Source organism: Myotis daubentonii, chromosome 7 (assembly GCF_963259705.1).
Source record: "Myotis daubentonii chromosome 7, mMyoDau2.1, whole genome shotgun sequence".
Lineage (NCBI taxonomy): Eukaryota > Metazoa > Chordata > Mammalia > Chiroptera > Vespertilionidae > Myotis > Myotis daubentonii.
The window spans coordinates 82,722,469-82,744,978 of NC_081846.1; the positions used below are offsets into that span (position 1 = coordinate 82,722,469).

Below are 22,510 nucleotides of genomic sequence, written 5' to 3' on the forward strand. Positions count from 1 at the left end.
ATAACTATGCATGGTGTCATGGGGGTACCAGAATTATTGCGGAAAGACTTTGGTAAGTTATATAAATGTCTAACTGCTATGCGCAACCCGGGCACGTGCCCTGACCGAAATTAAACCTGGAACCTTAAGTCCATAGGCCAACGCTCTATCCACTGAGCCAAACCTGCCAGGACTCTAAGAATGTTTAAGTCACATTTCTAAGTGATTAAGGAGTCCGCATGTTTATGCCACTTGAACAAAACTATTTGAAAATGAATAGATCTCGGGAAGACAATATTTACAAGTGCTAAATAAAATTCTTGCATCTACCTGGCAGCCTTCCGGGTGATTTTTATTTTTATTTTATTTTCATTTTTTGCTCTTTCTTCTTGAGTGTTCTCCTATATATCTTTTATGATGAAAAAGAAGTCCTTCATTAAAATGCTCAGTGACTTGAGACAAGGTATAAATGTGTAAATTTTTACTTTAATATTTCAAAAGTTCTTTTGCTTCACATTACTGTTGTCCTCTTTCCTTTTTAAATAGTTTATCTTCCTTCTTTATTTTGCATATGCGATTCTTTTCTTTTACACTCATTTTTGTCTCTCCTTTGTTTTTCCTTTCTTTCTATTCCACCTTTCTTCTCATCACACTTCATGCTTCTACTTTTCCATATGTCCTTTCTCCTTCGCAATTTTTTGTTCTCATTGTCTTCTCTTTTCTCCTCAATCCTGCAGTTGTCTTAACACTTCATTCTCTTCACAATGTTTTACAAAAAAATGTGTATTAAGCATATTTTCTGAATTTGTCAAAAAAATGCTCTCTGCTCTTAACATTTTGAAAATGGCTTTTAAAGTTTCTATATATTTTTCCTAAATATAATTTATTTTCCTGTGATCACGAATGAATTTTATTTTATGAATAAATAATGGCCTTTGATTTAGAGTGAAAATGCCTCAACTGCTCCTATACGCATGCAATTAGTTTGCATATAATTAGGTTTATTTTTTCTATTGATATTTGGTAGTAAAGAAAAACCATGAGAAATTATCAGTATGTTATTGGAGAGTAAGAATAGAGATAGAAATTGAAGTTGAGAAAGGTTGAAGCTTTTAGTAATTGGGAAGGGGAAAACACACGGGAGAGGAAGAAGAGCCAGGGAGAAGGGACCTTAGCTACATGCTTAGGGCTACAGGGTTCTCCTGAGTCTGCTGCTGTGAATGCCTGAAAGCATGCAGAGGAAGACGCTCTCTGAACCTGGGAGTTCAGAGCTCACACGGTGCTGGAATATGTCCTACTTCTAACCAGGCAGGATACTGTAACCTTAGAGATCCCAGAAGAAGCTGGCGTTAGCAGTAGAACCAAACCATCCACGTAGCAAAGGTCGCTTAAACCTACACTGAATAAGATTATTTGGAATAATACACCTGACCGGCAAAGAGCCTAAAACATCTGCCAGAAAGAAGAAAGCCCAATGATTTTTCAAAGAACAGAGCGAAATACATAACTCAATGTTAACATCAGAAAGGTCAGAATCTAATCAAACATTCCTGGCTACGTGAGGAAGCCAGAATATATGACTCACAACTAGGAAAACCGGCCAGTGAATAGAAATGGATTCAGAAATGTCAGAGATAATAGAACCAGGGAAAATTCAATCAATCTGCTATTATGAATATGTGTAAAAATATCAAGAAAAAGTTAACATAGGGAGAAAATTAGTAATACGGGAAAATTGTACTGGAACACGTGGTGTTCCTCTGGGCAGGATAATTCCTGGGCGCTTGTCACGTGGAGTCGACGAATGAAACCACGGACAAAATGTGGTATAGCAAAGGTGGAAATTTATTGAGAAACAACCACAGACCCCCACGTGGAGAGGGGAGAGTCCCACCGAGTCCCTTTTTCCCATAGTTCATAAAGGCTACAGTTCTTTGTGCCTTGATATCCCCTCTGATTGGTCACTATCCCCCTTAGATTGGTTACTATCGAGACTCTACATCACAAACCTCAGGTGAAGTACGTGAGGTTCCCTACTTCTTCTCCCTTATTGTTCTCCTATTCCCTCTGGGCTTTCTTCCTCCCTCTCTGAGTGAGGGGCTTCCTTTCCTTTATTCTGTAAATGTACACCTTCTGCTGCTCCCAGCTCCCTTATCTTATGGAAATGTACCTTTCTGCCACTCCCAGCTCCCTTATCTTATGGAAATGCACCCTCTGCTGCTCTGTAGCCCTGTGCTTTTTCCATGGACCCCTTAATTCCTAAAATTTCCTAAACCTGCCTATTTCACCCCTAAAAACTCCTTTCAATAGAATATATGATTTAAAGGAACATTCTAAAGTTAAAGTATCTGAAAAACACTTCACTGCAAAATACTAAAATCAAATTAAACACTGCAAGAGAAAAGATCAGTGAATTTGAGACATTATCAGAGGCCACTTTTAGTCACAGAGGAAAAAAAATAACAAATGAAAGAAATGAACAGAGCCTAAGTTAATTTATATTTTAAATTGAGTCAGAAAGGGGAAGCATGAAAAAATACCTGATGAAACTGCTGCCAAATCCAAATTTAATGTAAAGTATAAAATGCTCAACAAACCTTAAGCAGGATAAATCCCAATAAAAAAACAGTGATGAAAGAAAGAACAAACAGACAAAAAGAAAAACTTAAATCATCAAAAATACAAACACATTATATCCACACATTCATCCATAATAACAAAGCCAAGAAGGACTCTGGAGTTTTCTTTAGAAGAAAATAAACCTAAAGACAGTAGAGCAAAATGTTTAAAATGCAGATTAAAAAAAAAAAAAAACACACGCAAAACAAACAATAAAAAATGTCAAACTAGAATAATAAAAGCGAAAATCAAGAAGCTGAGAATGCATTTTTAAATAATTGATAAAGAGCATGGATAGGGCTTATAGGCAATAATGTGCGTTCCCTAAGGGCGTTATACTAAGGGAATAAGCTAGTCACAGAGGATAAAAACAGCATGATTAAAGTAGAACTGAGAAAAATAATTAAAAATATTTTGAGCCAAATGAAAATAAAAATACAACTAATACAAATTTGGGGCTACCTAACATTGTGATTGGAAAGAAATGCATGCCTCTAAATTGCTAGTTTATAAGAAAGAAAAACTTTAAAGCCAATCATCTGAGCCTCCACCTTAAGAAATTAGAAAAAAAAAAAGAGCAAATTAACACAAAGTAAGTTGTGGGAAGGAAATCCTATATAATAAAGATGTAATATGCAGATGGTCATTATGTAACAACCAACTGCATAACGCAGTGGTTCTCAACCTGTGGGTCGCAACCCCTTTAGGGGTTGAACGACCCTTTCACAGGGGTTGCCTAAGACCATTGGAAAACACATATTGATTATATAATTACATATTATTTTTGTGATTAATCACTATGCTTTCATTATGTTCAATTTGTAACAATGAAAATACATCTTGCATATCAGATATTTACATTACGATTCATAACAGTAGCAAAATTACAGTTATGAAGTAGCAATGAAAATAATTTTATGGTTGGGGGTCACCACAACATGAGGAACTGTATTAAAGGGTCGCGGCATTAGGAAGGTTGAGAACCACTGGCATAACGGATCAGCAGGAGGGTGGGGCAGTGAGCAACAAGCAGGCAGTGGAGAGCTACAGCAGGGGACAGGGCAGCAAGCCAATGGGGTATGGGGGGAGGGAGTACAGGGGAGCTACAGGAGGGTGGCAGCGAGCTACTGGTGCACGGACTTGTGTGCAGGGCTACTAGTAATACAGATAAGAGTGGAAATAAATTATATAGAAAATAGACAAACAGTAAAGAAATATATGTAAAAACCAAAATATTTTTCTTTCAAAAGATCAATACAATTCTAGATAGATTCATATAAAAAGTATACAATCATTATCATTTTTATTAATGGAATAGTTAACAGATTCTAAAGACATTAGAATGATGGTTATGGAATATTACATTTAATTTTATGGCAGTAAATTTGACATCTTGTATGAAACAAGTGATTTTCTTTAAAGACATAAGTTGTTAAACAATCAAACAAGAAGAAATAAAATGTTTAATAACCTGTTATCTATTAAAAATTTTAATTCACAGCTAACATTCTTCCCACAAAGGAAACTCCCATTTCAGTTAGTTTCGCTGGTACATGCTGTGAAATATTTAATATATTGATACTAAGCCTACATAAACTCTTAGAAAATGTAATGCTAGCATCAACCAGATCCCAAATCCAGCAGAGATATTACAAATATAAAAAATCAATTTTATTCATGAATACAGATACAAAACTTCTTAACTAATTACTAGCAACTAAAATCAAGCTGTTTATAAAAGGATAACATATTATGATTATTTGGAGAATCCATGGTAGTTTCAACATTCATCAATCAATTAATATAATCCATTATGAAATATTATAAAAGCAAATAATTTAGAAAAAAGCTATTGATTCATTTGAAAAGAATAATATTAATAAATATTAATAACACAGAAAAAAGATAAACTTCTTAACTTGGTAATGCTATCCACAAAAACACTACAACTGACATTATACTTAATGTTGAACTATGGAATGCTTTTCCCCTAAGATTGGGAAAAAGTAAGGAATACCTGCTCTCATCCCCTTTATGCAACATTGTATTAGAGGACTTAGCCAGTGAAATGAAGAAAACAATATATAAATAGGTAGAAAAACTGTATTTATTTGCTCAAGACTTGTAAATAAAACGGAAAATAAACAAAAATATGAAATCCACACCCACTCACACAACTATTAGAAATAATGAGTCTATGTATCATGATTATAGGTATAGATCAATATACAAAACCAGGTATTTTATAAACTATGATGCAATGCAAAATTAAAAAGTAATTCAAAATACTATTTAAAATAACATCAGAAATCATATAATATTCAATAATAATCTAACAAAAAAGTGTAAGTCCCCTAAAATGAAAACAAGCATTGTTGAAAAAAATTAAAGAAATAATTGGTCTAGAAGGCCCATTTTTAATAGATAAAATATCCCCAATAAGTATATAGATTTAATATATCAATAAGAAATCCCGCTAGTTACTCATACTCCTCCGTGTTTGATAATTGTTCCTCTCTCTTTTTTTCATTTTTATACTAGTGGCCCAGTACACAAATTCATGCACATTAAAAGGAAATTAATTAGAAGAAATATTTTAATATCGCTATTCACCCTTTCTCTATAATAGAAGTGTCAACCAAATTCACGACCGACAATGACAGATAGAAACACACCAGTGTGATTAGTGCCAGTGAGGGCTTCATTTGTGTCACCCATGTGCAAGCCAACTTAGTCTTTTATACATATGGAATAAGCTTGCTTAATTTGACCTGCTTTCTAATGTAGCTAAACTTTTCCCAGCCCTGTGAAGCACCCCAACTTCTCTTTCAGGTAATTGTCAGCAACACAGCAGCAAATATCAACACGAAGCAAATTATTATTGTAGATCATGCAGGGAGAACAAAGGGTAAAATATTTAACTGCAGCAGTGCTTGACTATATTTTGGGCAGTGAGAAAACCTGAAGTCATTTTCAAGGTCCACCATTTCTTACTTCTTTTCAGTCAGGTCAAGTTTCTAAGCTTTCTAAATCTCCGTTTCCCGGCTAATGAAAAGAAAATAGGATTCCACCGAGTCTCCTATCTACCTACTCCAAGACTTCTGTGAGGATCAAATGAGATGAGGCAATGGAAAATGCTTCACAGACATTTGGTTAAAGTGTAAATGTTTCCACCTGGCTATAAAGCAAGCCATGTTCCTGGGCTGAAGAAACTGCAAGGAGGCTAGTCACTAGGGAGAGGAAGCCGGGCGTTGCTATGTGACATCATTACCAGGACGGTCGGACGCTTAGCATATTAGCCTTTCATATATATAGATGCTCTCTTGCTACATTGTCAGATTCATTAAATTTTTCTGAAGTATCTAATATGTTATTAATCTCACCCAGTATTGTTTAATTAGATCTCATAGTTTTCACATATCTCAGATTCTGCTTTTTAAATTTTTTTTAAAATTTAACTTGTATCCTTCTCTTTAAATTTCTTTCATATTTTTCCTTAACAGCTTCATACTTTTTCTTATCTTATTAAAAACATAAAATATAATTACAATGTCTGTTTAAATATAATTATTTACCCATTATATCATTTGTGTCATTCCTAGGTCATTTCTATTGATTAAATTTGGAACGCATCATGTGTGGTATTTTTCTGATATTTTGCATGCTTGGGAATTTTGAATTGGAAATCTGGATTTCTGAATTTCATCGCATTGGGTGCTTGATAATTTTGTATTCTTTTTAAATATAATAAGCAGAGTAGGAACATGATCAGATTTGCATTTTGAAAATGCAAATGCTAATTCCAAGTATAGGGGCAACTGGAGAAAATGTCACTGGAATTCAGTGAGAAAACTGGTGTAGTTTCCAGAAGAGAAAGTATGAGCATTTCATCACTGCTTAGCTCATGCTGCCAAGTGTTAACAGCTGGATAATTATTTGTTGTGTTGCACTGATTCTTGATCAGCACACAGCAGTTAGTAATTTGTACTTCCTTTTTGATTTGTAGAATATTTTATATTGGAAAGCAATTCCATGCTAAAGGAAGCTATCCTGAAGAAGATAGTGAAGTCAGAAGTTAAAACGATTCATATTGATGACTATGGTAAAGTTCTGTGCATGCTATGTTATTTAAGAACAACTTTCTCTGCATCTTATAGTTTTACTTATAAATGACTCTACATCTTTAATATTTTGCTCTTTCTTTAAAAGAACTTCCTTTACAGTTGTCCTTTCCCAAAGACTTTACGGACCGAAACAAGTATGCTCTTCTGTTAATAATGTAAGTATTTTATTTGTTTTTGAAAAAAAAAAGGAATCTAAAGATTTTATAATTTTTCTTAAGCCTCACATGACAGCATTCTGATTAAAACAAACAAACAAAAAAACCCAGAAGAAGAGTAGTTAACTGGGGAGCTGACAGTTGTATGAGTTCCTCAAAGACACAGACATTAATAGTAAGGAGGGATGTGTAATTGCTTTGTCCTTCTTTCATTCCAAATGGGACTGAATGTTACTATTGGGTATAGTGAAAGATATGATTTGGTTTATGTCTGCTTAACAATTGCTCAACCAGACATAAACCAAAGTATATATATATATATATATATATAATTTAAATGATATTGATGGGTATATAAGTTTCTTTCTTGGGGATTTACTTGTCATATCAAAGCTATGCTCACTTCACAAAATCATTTTTTTTTATTGTGGTATGAGCACTTAATGTGAGATCTACCTTGTTAAATGTTTGTGCTCACAGTACAGTATCATTAGCTATAGGCGCAGTGTTTCACAGCAGATGTAGAACGTATTTGGTTTGCATGACTGATACCAGCTACCCATAGAGCAACTCCCATTTCCCCTCCACCCAACCGCTGGCAGCCACCAGTCTACTGTCTGCTTCTATGAGTTTGACTACACTAGGTACCCCTTGCAAGTGGAATCATGCTGTTCTTGCCCTTCGGTGACTGGTTCACATAGCATAACATCCTTAAGGTACATCCATGTTGCAACATCATGCCCTATGTTGTTAATCAGGTGTTTACGTAATATGGAGGAAACATTTCTTTTCATTGCTGAAACATTGGTTACGCTTATATCACTCCTATCAGTTTTCCTTCCTGGATGCTTGGCCAGCAGGAAGTAGTTCTCACGCTCAGAAAACTTGAATATTAGGTATCTCAACATGGAATTGACTCTAGAATTAAATTAATCCATGCTTTTTGTGAGATTATATTGTGGCTGTGTGATATTGGGCACAGAGGCCCTTAGCAGATAATGGTTCATGAATTTGATATTGATGTAGCATTGTATTCCTGAGAGTTATGCTATTTTCCTTATTAAAAACCCAGCCAGCATATTGCTATGGCAGTCTAGAGTTATATCAGAGGCTCAGTAGCAATGATAGAAATGACAATAACATTACTTGTTATGACTACTAGATGCAAGGATAGTATTGAGTCTGCAGAATCAAACTGCCTGGCTTCCAGTTCCACTTTTGTCATTGCTAGCTGTATGTCCCTGAACACATTACTTAACTTCTTATAAGGCTCAGTTTCCCCAAATGTAAGCAAACATTGCAATACAGTCTGTGTCTTCAGGCTGCTTTTGGATTAAGTGAAATACATCATATGAAGTGCCTAGCACACATGATTATTATAATTAATGTGATTATAATTCATTATTTAATATAGACTGTATTGATTTTATTTAGGTATTTTAATAATTAGAAGCAATTTTTCACTTCATTTTAATAAGCCAAATAATACAGAAAATAAAATACTTAGTATTTTCACTTGGCCCAGTGTTTATTCCTAACTATAGTGCTTTGGCCTCAATTCATTTTTTATGCCCAGACCTTTCTCCTTTGTCACAAATAGCCAAAAGGTCTCCAAGGGTCTTGAGTCTCTCTGGGGAAGTTCTTATGAGCTCTTTTTTTATGTTAACTTTTTATTTTGCTTCTTCATTTCACCTTTCTGTTTTCAGTCCCTACTTGAACTACATGTGTGACAGATTGAGGGAAATATTTAAGGCATAAAAATGGAACAAAAAGTGGAAAAGATTCAACCTCACCCTCTGTTTCAGTCCTATTTGCCTTTGGGAAAAGGGATTGTCCTTTTCATTCAGTGGGAAATATGGTTTCTCTAGGCATCCTTGCTTAAAGGATGAGTCCTTTGGGAGATAAGTAGACAAGAGCTACAGATTCTCTGTAACTAGAGTCAGAGAAGCCAGCTGGATGGTCCTGGCATCAGCTTTGGGCTTTGATGTGGGTGATTTTTAGTTCATAAGAGGAATGTGAGGACTAGCACAAGACTCGGTTTCTCTTGTTAGGAAGGGATAATCAGGTCTTTTTTAGAGGCAGGCTGGTAGAGTAAAGGCACTGGCTAAGGTTCAAACCCTAACTCATTTACCAATATATTGCTTAATGTTCCTAAGTTCCTGTTCCTTTATAGATAAACAGGAGATAAGAACGTGGCATAATTTATATCAACATGTATTTGGTAGAGCATGAACATTTGTACTTAGTGTTTAATAAATCATAACCATAATCATAGTTATTAGTGGAAGTAGTACTTTTTACCTTTTTTTATAATCCTCACCTGAGAATATATATATATATTTTACTGATTTTTAGAAAGAGTGTAAGAGAGGGAAAGAGAGAGAAAAACTTCTATGTGAGAGAGACACATTGATTGGTTGCCTCCCACACACGCCCTGGAGTGTGCTGGGAAGCAAACCCACAACTTTAACCACTGAGTAGCATCAGTTAGGGCTATTAGTAGTATTTTTAATATTTAATATTATCACTATAACATATATAGTTTAGCATCCATAAAGTTATTTAATAGACATTCATTACTAAAGCAGATAAAGTAATTTAGCCAAGGCCCATAGAATTTACTTTGTAACTTTTTGGTTGATGAAGAAAAGAATGAAAGTGAGTATCCATTTATTAGTTTTTATAAGCTGGTTATACTAAATATTAATTTACTTTATTCAAACAGCTCAATTTTCAGATGTAAATTCTCAGAAGTTTAGTGGAATATGACTTATAAAACTAAACTGAAGACTTTTTAAATTTTTCATTTAAGAAATGATCTATTGTCTTAAGCTGCATGATTATGACTAAAATATTTATACTTGGAAACTTATATGTGTAAAGATGGCTTAAGTGTGAAGTGTTTTGTAATTGTTTGTTAGATTGTCTATAATTTAGAGGCATTGTTTTCCCTTAAGGTTAAATCCTGTTTTCAGTGACAAGTGGATTTCCCACTCTACAAAAGAAGATAATGATAATTGATGATTTTTTTTCCTAAATGGGCAATTAGTGAGGAATAATAAATAAAGTGACTATTATTTAAATGAGACTAAGAGATGATTATATGATTTTGGCATCACAACATGATTGCTATTCTGTGCAGTGCATCAAGTTCTCAACAGAATGAGCCTCTTATGTCACATACACAGATGGATTTTCAACCAGGAAATTCTGTGATAAATACATGAGTAGGAGACAGGTCACAGCAAATGCCTGAGTAGCTGGGAGGATGATGGGCCTTGAAGAAAGTGACCACTGGCAATTAGCAGGCTCTTTTCTATTAGATATTCATTATTGAACCTCAGAAGAAATGGTCCTCTGAATGCTTCTTTGTGTCCATATTATCTAAAACCCAAATCTAATTTCATGGTATTGAAAGGGCTGGTGAATCAAAGGCACAGGATATTTTACTGTAATAGAAAATCTAAGAAGCTTTGTCACTACAAATATATCTGAGTGGCCTCGATTTTCAGTGGTTTCTATGAGGTCATGACTCCCTTTTCCTTTCCTACTTCTGTTCTCTTTCCAGATGCCTAAACATATTTCTCTAGTTTCTCTGTTTAACATCATAGGCAGTCTTTAGGGGCCCAGGAGTCCATATTCACCTTTATACACCTATACATACGGAATGGACATACATCTATATTAATTTCGGCATTTATCACTTTGAACTGTTATTGTTTATGTTCTTATTTTCTACTAATGCATTTGTAATTTAATGTAATGCACATGTACCATGTTGCTTTTATGTGTAGGAAGCTATACTAATGTCTGTAGAGAGACAAAAAATGACAAGAATCTTGAAATCTGTAATAGTTTTTTAGATTTAAGTTTATCTCTAAGCACACATAGGAGAAAGAATCCTTTTAAAATGTACTGACAAACTTATAATTTTCTTAATTGTGCAGGACTGGAGATTATGTGGAATAACCTACAATTACAGTGCTTATTTGATAAATACATAAGCATGAATCTGAATGCCAAGACCCTGGTAGAAAGCAATCCAGACAGATGCACTGTTATTAAAGATGAAGGGTTGTGTGTTGCTTTGTTTGCTGTCCATGAAGAGAAGTGCTGTCAAACTAGAAGTTTCATTCAGTGCTAAGAAATCATCTTTTTCCATTTCCTGCTCTTTTAATGTTCAACTTCCCTATGCCACACTTGATAAGGTCTAACTCAGGGAGGCAGTGACTGTTCAACAAGTTAATGTATGGGATGCAGCACACTCTATCTGACCCCATGACTTGGTTCCCTGTCCTTAAACCCATGTCTCTTGAAATTCTAATGAATTCATGGATATCCAGCAAGTCTTATCTTACTGAAGCTCTCTTTCCCTCTCCTCATCAGTCTATCTTACAATAGTTAATCCAAGCCTCCATATACAAGTATATAGTTTTATGCCAGCAGACTCTCCATCTATCTTAAACCAAATCATATTGTCCCTTTTCCATTTGTGAGGATGGTTTTATATGTTAATTAAAGAATTGCTGACTCCCACTAGATTTTGGACCAATGTTTCTGAAGGAAAATCTGCAGTTTAGATGTTAGTATTTAGAAAATTAATTGATAGATTGGCTTATGGAATATTTTATATCTTCTTTTAAAATATATTTTATTGATTTTTTACAGAGAGAGAAACGGAGAAGGATAGGGAGTTAGAAACATCAATGAGAGAGAAACATCGATCAGCTGCCTCCTGCACACCCCCTATTGGGTATGTGCCTTCAACCAAGGAACATACCCTTGACCAGAATCGAACCTGGGACCCTTCAGTCCACAGGCTGACACTCTATCCACTGAGCCAAACTGGTTAGGGCTGAAATATTTCATATCTTAAGAAAATTGAAATGCTAAAATCTTCATTTTATGTAATCTATATATTAAACAGTGCCCAACTTATTTGTGTATTTTTATAGCAACTAGCTTTTGTAATAAGAGTCACTCCACACATATGTGTTAAGTGACTAAGTGGATGATGTCCAAAAACCAGATAGACATGGGTGCTATTACAGTTCTAGCTGGAGATCATCATTCATTTTTCTCTAAATATTTTCATCACTCAATCAATGGTATACATATCAGAATTCTACAACTTGGTCATCTTGATGAAAGAGAAGAGCTATTTGTCATCTTTTTTGTACCATTTTTTAAAACATTTGTTCTGATTGAAGTTATATAGCTACTCATCTCCAACAGTCAAGATAACGTCAATACATGTTTCATACACACACTATCTTTTCAACAAACGATATGGGAATTGTTAAAAGTTGTGAATAGCATTATGCTCATGAGATCATAATATCTTGACTTCATCCTTAAACCCATGGGGTTGTTCAAGAGTCAACGCTCTTCCTTTTCAAGCCCATTCGAGGCAGACATCATATCTAGAGGATTCTAATCTGCCACCTTGCGCTCAATCACTTTTTCCCTGTCCCTTTCCCCATTTTTTAGTGTTGTGCTCTATACTCTATTTTTGAGTTGCCTTTTCACTCTGCTCCTAGGTTAAATTTCATGAGATTCATATCTAAAAATGTGGCTCTTCTAGCTAAAATCCTCTCACTTTTTTCTCCAGTGGTTAGACATTCACATTCCTAGCACAGCATAAAAAGTCTTCATCCATTTACTACTTCTCTCTTTATCGTCATCTTTCTTTACCCAGTCCCTAAAGAGAGAGTCAGTGTTCCAGATATTTTTTTAAAACTGCTTTATTTTGGGAAATACAGGGTTCTCAAGCATTCCTCTGTGTTTGTTACACAGTCTTCCAGTGTCTTTGATTTCCTTCCCCAACTGGAAAAGTTATATTCATACTTGAAGGTGTGTTTACGCATAATCCTATGCTTAGCTCTATTATTATTTTTTTGGATTAAAAAGTTCTTCCCTTTCCATTACCCAATACTGTCTGTTTTCTTAGCCATTCTCAGCAACTGAAAGCAAAGATCATCCAACCCTCTTCTATTTCTGCTTCCTCATTCACTCCGTTAGAAATGATTCTAAATTGAAACTGGCCAATGGATAGGAATTAATGTAGTAGGACTTCGACAGCAGAGATGATTTGAAGATTGGTGCTTCCTCCCATTTTATTGCACAATTTCCTATGGTCCCTTTCTATTGGTTCTCCTCTGCTATTTTCATGTGCAAAAATGTGTATCTGAGGTTAATTTTGTGAGGTTAATTTTGTGTGGCCAATACTAACAGTCCATTTTTGAGTTTTATAACTGGCTCATTAATACCCATGCTGTTCAATCTGTGTTCTGCTAAGCTTTTCATTTTTTTTTTTGGCTTCCTATGACAATCTAAATAACTTGCTTTAAGTAACTAGCTTCTGCTTTTCTTCATTCATCTAATAGTAGTGGTTATGCAGTTTTTATATCATGCTCAGGAGTTAATATCTGACTTCTAGTCAAGAGAAACCAAAAGAGCAAAGACAAGGAATGCCTTAGTAGACAGAAATTGACTCTGATATGAAGAAGGCTACTCTATCACAAGTAGAAGGAGAAAAGGGGAGAAATAAGAAGAGTAGGGGAAGGATGAAAAAAATATTCAGTTGTATTAATGCAAAATACCTTCCCAAATTCAGAAATCCAAGTTCTGGTCAAGAAAAAAAATCATTACATTTATTGTCTAAGCAGCTTTTTGCATAAAAAAAAAACATGTAAAAACAATAATGCCTCAAAAAGAAGGCCCAAATTCTGTCACAAATTCTATAATCTAGAGAAGTGTTTTAGGATAGAATTATTTTGTTTTTATGAAGCTGAGATAAGTATATATCTGTGGGAACAGGAGAATAAAGAACTTACAGATACTGAGTCACATAAATTATGCACAAATACACAAACACACATGACTGTGTGTGTAAAGAAATCAAATACACAAACAAAAAACAAGGAATACATACATACATCTCTTTATTCTAAATTAACTTGAAGACCCACTCACTTTGAAAAATAGAAACATTTAATGCAATTTAAGTTTTCTTCATTTAGACTAAACCAAACTAGAAAAACTTGTGTATCCTATCTAATAAAGAGAGAATATGCTAATTGACCCTCACACCATTGCAAAGATGGCGACGCCCACAGCCAATAAGGGGGGGATATGCTAATTGACTGTCCACCCGCAAATATGGTGGCACCCACAGCCAATAAGGAGGGACTATGCTAATTGACTGCCCGACCCTCAAAGATGGTGGTGCCCACAGCCACAAGATGGCAGTGCCCAGTCCCCTCAGCCCCACCACGCGCCTGCCTCCGGAGTCCCCCAGTCCCCTCAGCCCCCCAGCTACCCGAGGTGCAGGCAAGCCTCGGATGGTGGCTGGCTCAGGTAACCAGGGATGGCCGAGGCTTGCACTACCGGAAGTGGCAGCAGCAGAGGTGTGATGAGGGCATTGCCTTCCCCTGATTGCCGGGTCACCTCCTGCCCCTGAGGGCTCCCAGACTGTGAGAGTGGGCAGGCCGGGCTGAGGGACCCCCCCCTCCAGTGCATGAATTTTCATGCACCAGGCCTCTAGTTGTTACAGAAAGGCTCAAGAATTTTGAATGCAAAGTTGCCTAGGATGGCCAAATTTGGGAGCTCAGCTTCTATAAGAAGAATGGAAGATGCAAAGTTCAAGTTCCATAGCATTAACCAGACTGGGTTAATAATATTTAATAACTACCAAGAACCAAATACTTGCTAAGTGATATATATATATATATATATATATATATATATATATATATATATATATAATCTTTAATAATAAAAGCATAATATACTAATTAGACCAGACAAAGCCGGTGGGGGCCAAGGCAGAGGCGGCGGGACTGGCAGTGTGGGCTGAGCCCCTTGCATGAATTTTGTATGAATTTCATGAATCTAATATCTATATATCTATCTATATATATATATATATATATATATATATATATATATATAATCTATATCTATATCTATATCTATATCTATATCTATATCTATATCTATATCTATATCTATCTATATATCTATATCTATATCTATATCTATATCTATATCTATATCTATATCTATATCTATATATGCCAATGGATAGGAATTAATATAGTAGGACTTTTGACAGCAGAGCTGATTAAAAGATTGGTGCTTCCTTCCATTTTATTGCACAATTTCTGTCTGGGAGATATTCCTGTGATCCCTTTCTATTGGTTCTCTTCTGAGATATATATATATAATTTCACTTAGTAGTTGCTATAACTCTGCTAGGTGGACACTATTGTTATTACCCTAAGCAGTAAAGATATGCAAACTTAGGCATAGAGAAGTGACTTGTTTAAAGCCACTGGTCCTGGGCTTAACTCAGTTTGGTTTTATTAATGTATAAAACCTGTGTCCTGTCCACAATGACACTCCTACATTCCTATAAAGTTCAGGTCATTAACACAGGCAATTTTTCTAGTAAGTTTAACATGGATAAGATCTCTAAATGCAGATATATAGAACAAAGGTGATGGAGAGTAATACAATTTGAGAATTTAGTCAATAAGCACACTTTTTTATGTATTATCAGGTAGGTCTCATCAAAATCACCACTAGAAACACAGGCTTAGGAACTCTAAGATATGGTCTGGGTAAAGGCATAAATAACCTTGACCATAACACACACTTCCCTAATTATAACTCAGAAGAAATGTAAATCAGCCAAAAATTATACTTTAAAAAAACCATGGATCAGGAATTTGCAGATTATATTAATAATATTAGAGGCTTGGTGCACAAAATTTGTGCACTCGGGGTGGGGGGGTCCATCAGCCAAGCCTGTGCCCTCTCACAGTTTGGGAGCCCTTGGGGATCATTGTGGGAACACACTGACCACCAGGAGCACCTCCTGCATTGAGCGTCTGCCTCCTGGTGGTCAGTGCGCATCATAGCGATCGGTCGTTCCATCGTTTGGTCAATTTGCATATTAGCCTTTTATTATATAGGACTAGAGGCCCGGTGCACAAAAATTTGTACACCCGGGGGGTGGATCCCTAAGCACGGCCTATGCTCTCTCGCATCCTGAAACCCCTCGGGATGTCCACCTGCTGGCTTAGGCCTGCTCTCCGGGGGATTGGGCCTAAGCTGGCAGTCAGACATCCCTTGGGTAACTCAGGAGCCCTTGGAGCATGTTCACTTGCCAGCGGGGACCAGGCCTAAGCTGCAGTCGGACATCCTTAGCGCTGCTGAGGAGGCAGAAGAGGCTCCCGACATCACTACTGTCCTGGCAGCCGTCAGCCTGGCTGCTGGCTGAGCAGAGATCCCCCTGTGGGAGCTCACTGACCACCAGGGGGCAGCTCCTGCATTGAGAGTCTGCCCCCTGGTGGTCAGTGTGTGTCATAGTGACCAGTCATTCCCAGTCATTCTGTTGTTAGGGTCAATTTGCATATTACCCTTTTATTATATGCCTGGTGCATGGGTGGGGGCTGGCTGATTTGCCCTGAAGGGTGTCCCAGATCAGGGTGGTGGTCCCACTGGGTTGCCTGGCCAGCCTGGGTGAGGGGCTGAGGGCTGTTTGCAGGCTGGCCACAGCCCCTTTAGGGTGGGGGTCCCCGCTGGGGTGCCTGGCCAGTCTGGGTGAGGGGCTGATGGCTATTTGCAGGCTGGCCATGGCCCCTAGCCACCCAAGCTCCCAATGGAGGCTGGCTGGAAGCAGGTATCTGAGATTTATTTATCTTCTATAAATGAAACTTCTATAATTGAAACTCTGCCTTTAGCGGAGGCCACAGCTGGCCAGGGCAGGCGAGAAGCTTGGTTTCCTCCATCACTGGGGCAACCAAGCCTCCTAGTTGCTCCAGCTCTGTGGCTGCCAGCTGCCATCTTGGTTGGGTTAATTTGCATATAGTTGCTCTGATTGGCTGGTGGGCATGGCTTGGGGCATAGCGAAGGTATGGTCAATTTGCATGTTTATCTTTTATTAGATTAGATTACTAATGGAAGAGGATGTATATAGGCAAGAAATAGTTCTCTGGAAGGAAAAATAATAGTATTCCTCATATGATATAGTAAATATATGAGAAAACTCATTCTGCTATTGTAGGACAATTCATCCATCAGAAAAAAAATCTTAGGACAATAAAATGAGAAATAGAGAGAAGGAATTGGCCCAAGGGGCCCTTAGCTAATATGTAGACATTGTTTGGAAGAGGAAAAACTTCATTAGGCTTTAGATGTACACATGTTACAACTAAATATTCTCTGCCTATAAATTTATATAAAGTAAATTTTAGATTAAAACAAGACAGATTTTTTGAAATATATTTTATTATTGATTTTTCACAGAGAGGAAGGGAGAGGAATAGAGAGTTAGAAACATCGATGAGAGAGAAACATCGATCAGCTGCCTCCTGCACACTCCCTACTGGGTATGTGCCTGCAACCAAGGTACATGCCCTTGGCCAGAATTAAACCCGGGACCCTTGAGTCCGCAGGCCAACGCTCTATCCACTGAGCCAAACTGGTTAGGGAAAGACATATTTTTAAGGCTACTACTGTCTGATATCAAACTCATGTTCTATTGTGAAATGAAATCTGTCCTAAGGAACAATATCAGAAGAGTTGACAACTGATTTTCCTTAAGAATTTAGTGTGATGTGGCTCCATGCGGGGCAGGTTTCCTTTCCCTTATCTTGCCTTCCATTATGTTCTTCAGCCTCCCTTTCACACTCTTTGAGTTTATTATATCTGAAATAAAATTGCAACACAGTCCTCAATGATTTCAACTCTAATCTAGCACTGATGAAGCTGAAGTTGATCTATTCTAGGCCTAGAAAGAGCAAATAGCTGAGACGACTATAAGCAATTTTATGTCTCCTCCTTCCACACTCCAATGGACACAAATATGCAACTCTCAGTATTGCAGTTTTATTTTTTGTGCTTATTTTTAAAGCTTTTTTTGTTGTTGTGGTAAAATAGACATAAAATTTACCATCTAAACCCCTTTGAAGTATCTAGTTCAGTGGCATTAATACATTCACATTGTTGTGCAACCATCACCACCATCCATCTCTAGAATTTCATCTTCCCAATCAGAAAATATGTCCCTATTAAGCAATAACTCCCCATTCCCGTTCCCAAGCTCCTGGCATCCATCATTCTGCTCTTTGTCTCTATAATTTGATCACTCTAAGTACTTAATATAAGTGGAATAATAAGGTATTTGTCCTTCTTTTCCTGGCTTGTTTCACTTAGCATAATATCCTCGAAGTTCACCCATGAAACAGTAGAGCAGTTCTAAAATTTTCCAGGTAGGACAAAAAAACAAAAAAGCAAAGTGCCATGTCATAGATCAATCATGAAACATGCTCTCCTTGGAAAATATTTTTGTTCCATTTATTTTCACCAAAATATTACTGGTTAGGAAAAGGGCTTTAGAAAATGTTAACTATTTAGAAAATATTATTTACTTCATAATGAAGACAATAAATGAAGATAAAAAGAGCACATAATTGCTCAAGGTAACTCAACACAATGGTAACAAAGTCAGAATTTAAACCTATGTCTTCTGAGGCTAAACTCAACCCTCTTTTCTTGAAATTAAATAGCATTTTGTGAACCTGACCAAACATATAGTCTGAACAAATCTTTCCTCCATAATTCAGTTTCTGTCTAGATGGTATTTTTCATGTCATCAAATGGGGTCTTGCTCTGTCATTTTGAAGATCTTCTAGATATTGTGCATTTTACTCATCTATCTTTCTATGTTTTATTAAATTTAATATCCTGAACTCTTTATTCATACAGACACATTCAGTGTTGAAGGCACCAAAAGAGACAAGGATTGGGCCCTTGAGAATCTTAACTTTGAAGAAAAGTTTACAGTCTTAATTCAATTTCACTGCCTATATAAGGCAATAGAGAAGTTTCATACTGCTGTGACCTTTCCAATGCTTAAAACAGGTGGAATTGTTCTTTCACCACAACTTTCAACAAAATTACTGGTACATGTTTCTATTCTTAATCTTCAAACACCCTCCATTCTATGGGTCTCCAGAGTAAGGTAAAATAGTATTAAAAAAAAAGTTTAGAAAGACACTCAGAAAAACAAAAAGGAACTGGGTGAATTGAAGCTCACGAGTCTACATGGCCAGTGTACCCATTTATACATGGTGGATGATCTGGTCTATAGTACATGCCCTATAGTCATGCCTACCACCAACTATCTTGATATCCCTACCACACTTAATAACTAGTATATTTTTGTCTTTATTTGGGGGCAGGGGGAACCTAATATTTGTCATTTCTCACTTTATGAAGAATCTTCACCCTGTCCCTGCAAGTGTCTGGGTTATTCCTTATAATGGAAATATTAGCATCATAATGTATGGTCTCTCCTAACTCACCTTGAAATAGATATGCCTGCATTGTGGACCAAAAAAGAAAGGGAAACAAACCCAGCGTATAAATGGGTTAAAGTCATTGGTTGAAGTGAAAAATGGCAAATTAGAGAAAGGAGCAAGAGAGTGAAATTGTACTATTTTCACTGAGCATTGGAAACATGATTAAAGGATTGAAAGCCTTTGTTTTAAAAAATAGGCAGCTATTCGTTGATCATAAAAGTTTGAGAATGTGCCCTACTTTAAACTATATTTTAAAATGATTTATTCTCCTGCCATAAAATGTTTTTGACTACTTACATTTTGTCTAAGCTTAACATAGCTGTGAATTCCTAAAATAGCTCTGTACAATGCAATGGATCATACATAAACTGAAAAATATCTTTCAGATTAACAAAACATTTACATTACCTTGGAGCAGCTGCCAGTGTTTAAACTTGAAAAATTCTGCCTTAATAATTAAGAACACTGTGGTAATCGCTCCAAAAAATTCTGTTGATTAATTTTTTAATGTTTGTGTGTTAAGATATCATTGGTCAATATAGAAAATGGAAATCCCTCTGACATAGGTCACACGACATGGCCCAATATTTTTATCTACCAATATTGCCCAGTTTTATTTCTGCACAACTGGCCAAAATTTTTTGTATAGTTATTTATTTGATCTGTAAAGAAATATGCTCAACATAAGCAAAAACGGCTTCCAACAAAAGAGTAATAACACTTTCTGTTGTTTGATGAATCTAACAATGCTTTATATTGCTTACTATATTTCATAAAGTATTTTCAAATACATTAGGACATTTAATATTTGCAAAATTCCTTGAGGGAGAGAAAACAGAATTTTTACCATTGTTAAAGTTAAGGAAACCGAATCTTAGAATTTTAGTATCTTGCCTATGTTCAGCATGAAGTTAAGACCCAAACTGTCATATTTCTACTCAGCTTTAAGGGTCAAGTCAATCATTGTATTTTGTCCTTTGTGAATCATGTTTTACTTCCTAATATTTTCAATAAGCCCCCAAGTTTCAAAATACAGTCTCTGAATTTGAACTCAAGGCTTTTTCAGGTCTTTCCATTTTAAACTTCACCTGAGCCTACTTTCCCTGAAAGGATCTAGTTCAACAAGAACACATTTGCTGTGTTTTCCATGTATCAGAAACTGTTAGGCAGAGCGATTCATACTGTCTTTCCAATGGTGAGCAAGTCATATCAATATCACCTATGATACTGGAAAAAAATAACACAATTCCTGACTTTATTCTGAACCAGGCTATAAAATTTCTCATTTAGGGATGTGGGCATGTGCGAGAAGAATTCCCAATAATCTGATCAGGAGCTGAGGTTGCCAATATTAAAATACATTTTAAAATTAAGAATTAAATCAAGAAAAGAAACTAAGATTGCAAATACTATGGAAGGACAAAGCAGATCTTGATTTGGATCACAGGATTACCAGTGGGATTTAGGAGTGAATGAGGAGGTCCTGGTTGAATAACTTCAATGACACAGTCTTTATTTATGATGGAGGCATCATAATGCATGTAATAAGCTATGGTGCAGGTAACTTCCTCCGCACAAAGGTTAAATAAATGTTGGTAGTGTATAGTAAATAAGGCAATGATCCTAAGTGTTTGGGCCACAGAAAACATTTATATTAATTTACTAGGGCTTAAAAGGAAATATCACAGACTGGGTATTTTAAACAACAAATTTATTTTCTCATGGTTCTGGAGGTTCAAAGACCAAGATCAAGGTAGCAGCAAGTTTGTTTTCTTCTCAGGCCCCTCTCCTTAGTTTGCAGATTACTGCCCTCTTGCTGTCTCTTTACAGGGTCTTTCCTCTGTGCACACATGCCCTTGGGGTCTCTCAGTGTGTCCTAATTTCCTCTTCTGATAAGGACACAAATCAGATTGAATTAGGGCCCACCCTAATGGCCTCATTTCAACTTAATCACCACTATAAGGTCCCAGTCTCCAAATACAACCACATTCTAAGAAACAGGACATTAGAGAATCAACACATGCATTTTAGGGGACACAATTCAGCCCAAAATAGCATTTTATAAATATCAATTGTTTGATGTTTTGCCCTATTCCCTACTTCCTCTCTTACTTGACTCACGGGTCCCAAACAACCCCTGTAGCTGCTCAGTTCTGTTTGCTGCCCAGAAGTTAGTTTCTTTAGCAAGTTTGATAACCTGAGAACTTGTTCATGAGGATGAGTGTGTGTGTTGGAGCTTCTAGGTAAACATTTGCATAAACATGAAGGCAGGGGCTTCAGTGTCTTTATAGGAGAGTAAGAGTGAGTAGGGTGGAAGTTTCTGATGTGTAGTCCAACTAAAAATGGAAATCTTTTCAGAGTTAGATGTTTGATGCCCTTCAAAATTTTCACATGGACCACTTCCTGTGTGCTCATCCTAAACTTAGGTTTGGACCTCGATAACTTGTGGTATTTTATGAAAATTTGTTGTTGGTGGTGTGTGTGTGTGTGTGTGTGTGTGTGTGTGTGTGTGTGTGTGTGTTTACTTTTTGATATTTTGGAAAATAAAATAATAAATATTGTTGGAATATGAAAATTTAAACTTTTATCACCTTTTTCCTTTGGAGAGAAGGTTCATGCTTTATAATTCAACAGTCCTTGTTTACTTTTAACTTCCACATTTTTCAAACTTATGTGTCTGTGGGTTTTTTTTGTTGCTGTCAATGACAAAGAGTTTGACCTCACTGTTTGCTTAAATTCTCCTCAGTGAGAATTCAACCACCACCACCACAACAACCACCAAAAAAAAGAAAAAGAAAAAGGAAATATAAATGTAGTGTTTATTTTTGAGTCTGACATTGAGTGGGGTTGTACATTTCTTGTTAAATTATTATTGATTCTATAACTGATTCTGCTCTGTCAAAATCATTAGCCCTCATAGACCATTTTCGAGGCATTTCGGAAACACTGTCTGGAAGATATCTAATAAAGATGAGCTTGCGTGTAAACTTGATTATCACTCCGTATAAATGCCAATGGAAAATATACATCTATTTTGTCATTTTTCCCTTTTGAAAAATGAGTTAAATTAATCTTTCAAGCACAGTTTTAAATCTTATTTTGTATTTTCACAGAAATTTTCATTTAAAATTTTACAATTAAAAATGGAATTTAAAGCTTCAAGTTTATCATCAAGAATTAGTAGATTAATAGCCATCATACCTCTTTTCCATAGTTTTTGTTAGCTAATAAGGGTGAACCTTAAAATTCCTAACAGATTGGC

The 22,510-nt window shown here is 36.1% G+C and overlaps 1 protein-coding gene across 2 annotated transcripts in view; it reads left to right on the top strand.

The window, feature by feature from the left end:
- DPP10 (dipeptidyl peptidase like 10) overlaps positions 1-22,510 on the top strand; it is a 637,668-nt gene that overhangs the window by 594,534 nt on the left and 20,624 nt on the right. For both annotated transcript variants that reach the window (XM_059704650.1, XM_059704651.1), the window contains exons 18-19: positions 6,605-6,700; positions 6,808-6,877. In XM_059704650.1, coding sequence (XP_059560633.1) covers positions 6,605-6,700; positions 6,808-6,877 — 166 coding nt within the window. The remainder of the gene's footprint in view (positions 1-6,604; positions 6,701-6,807; positions 6,878-22,510) is intronic.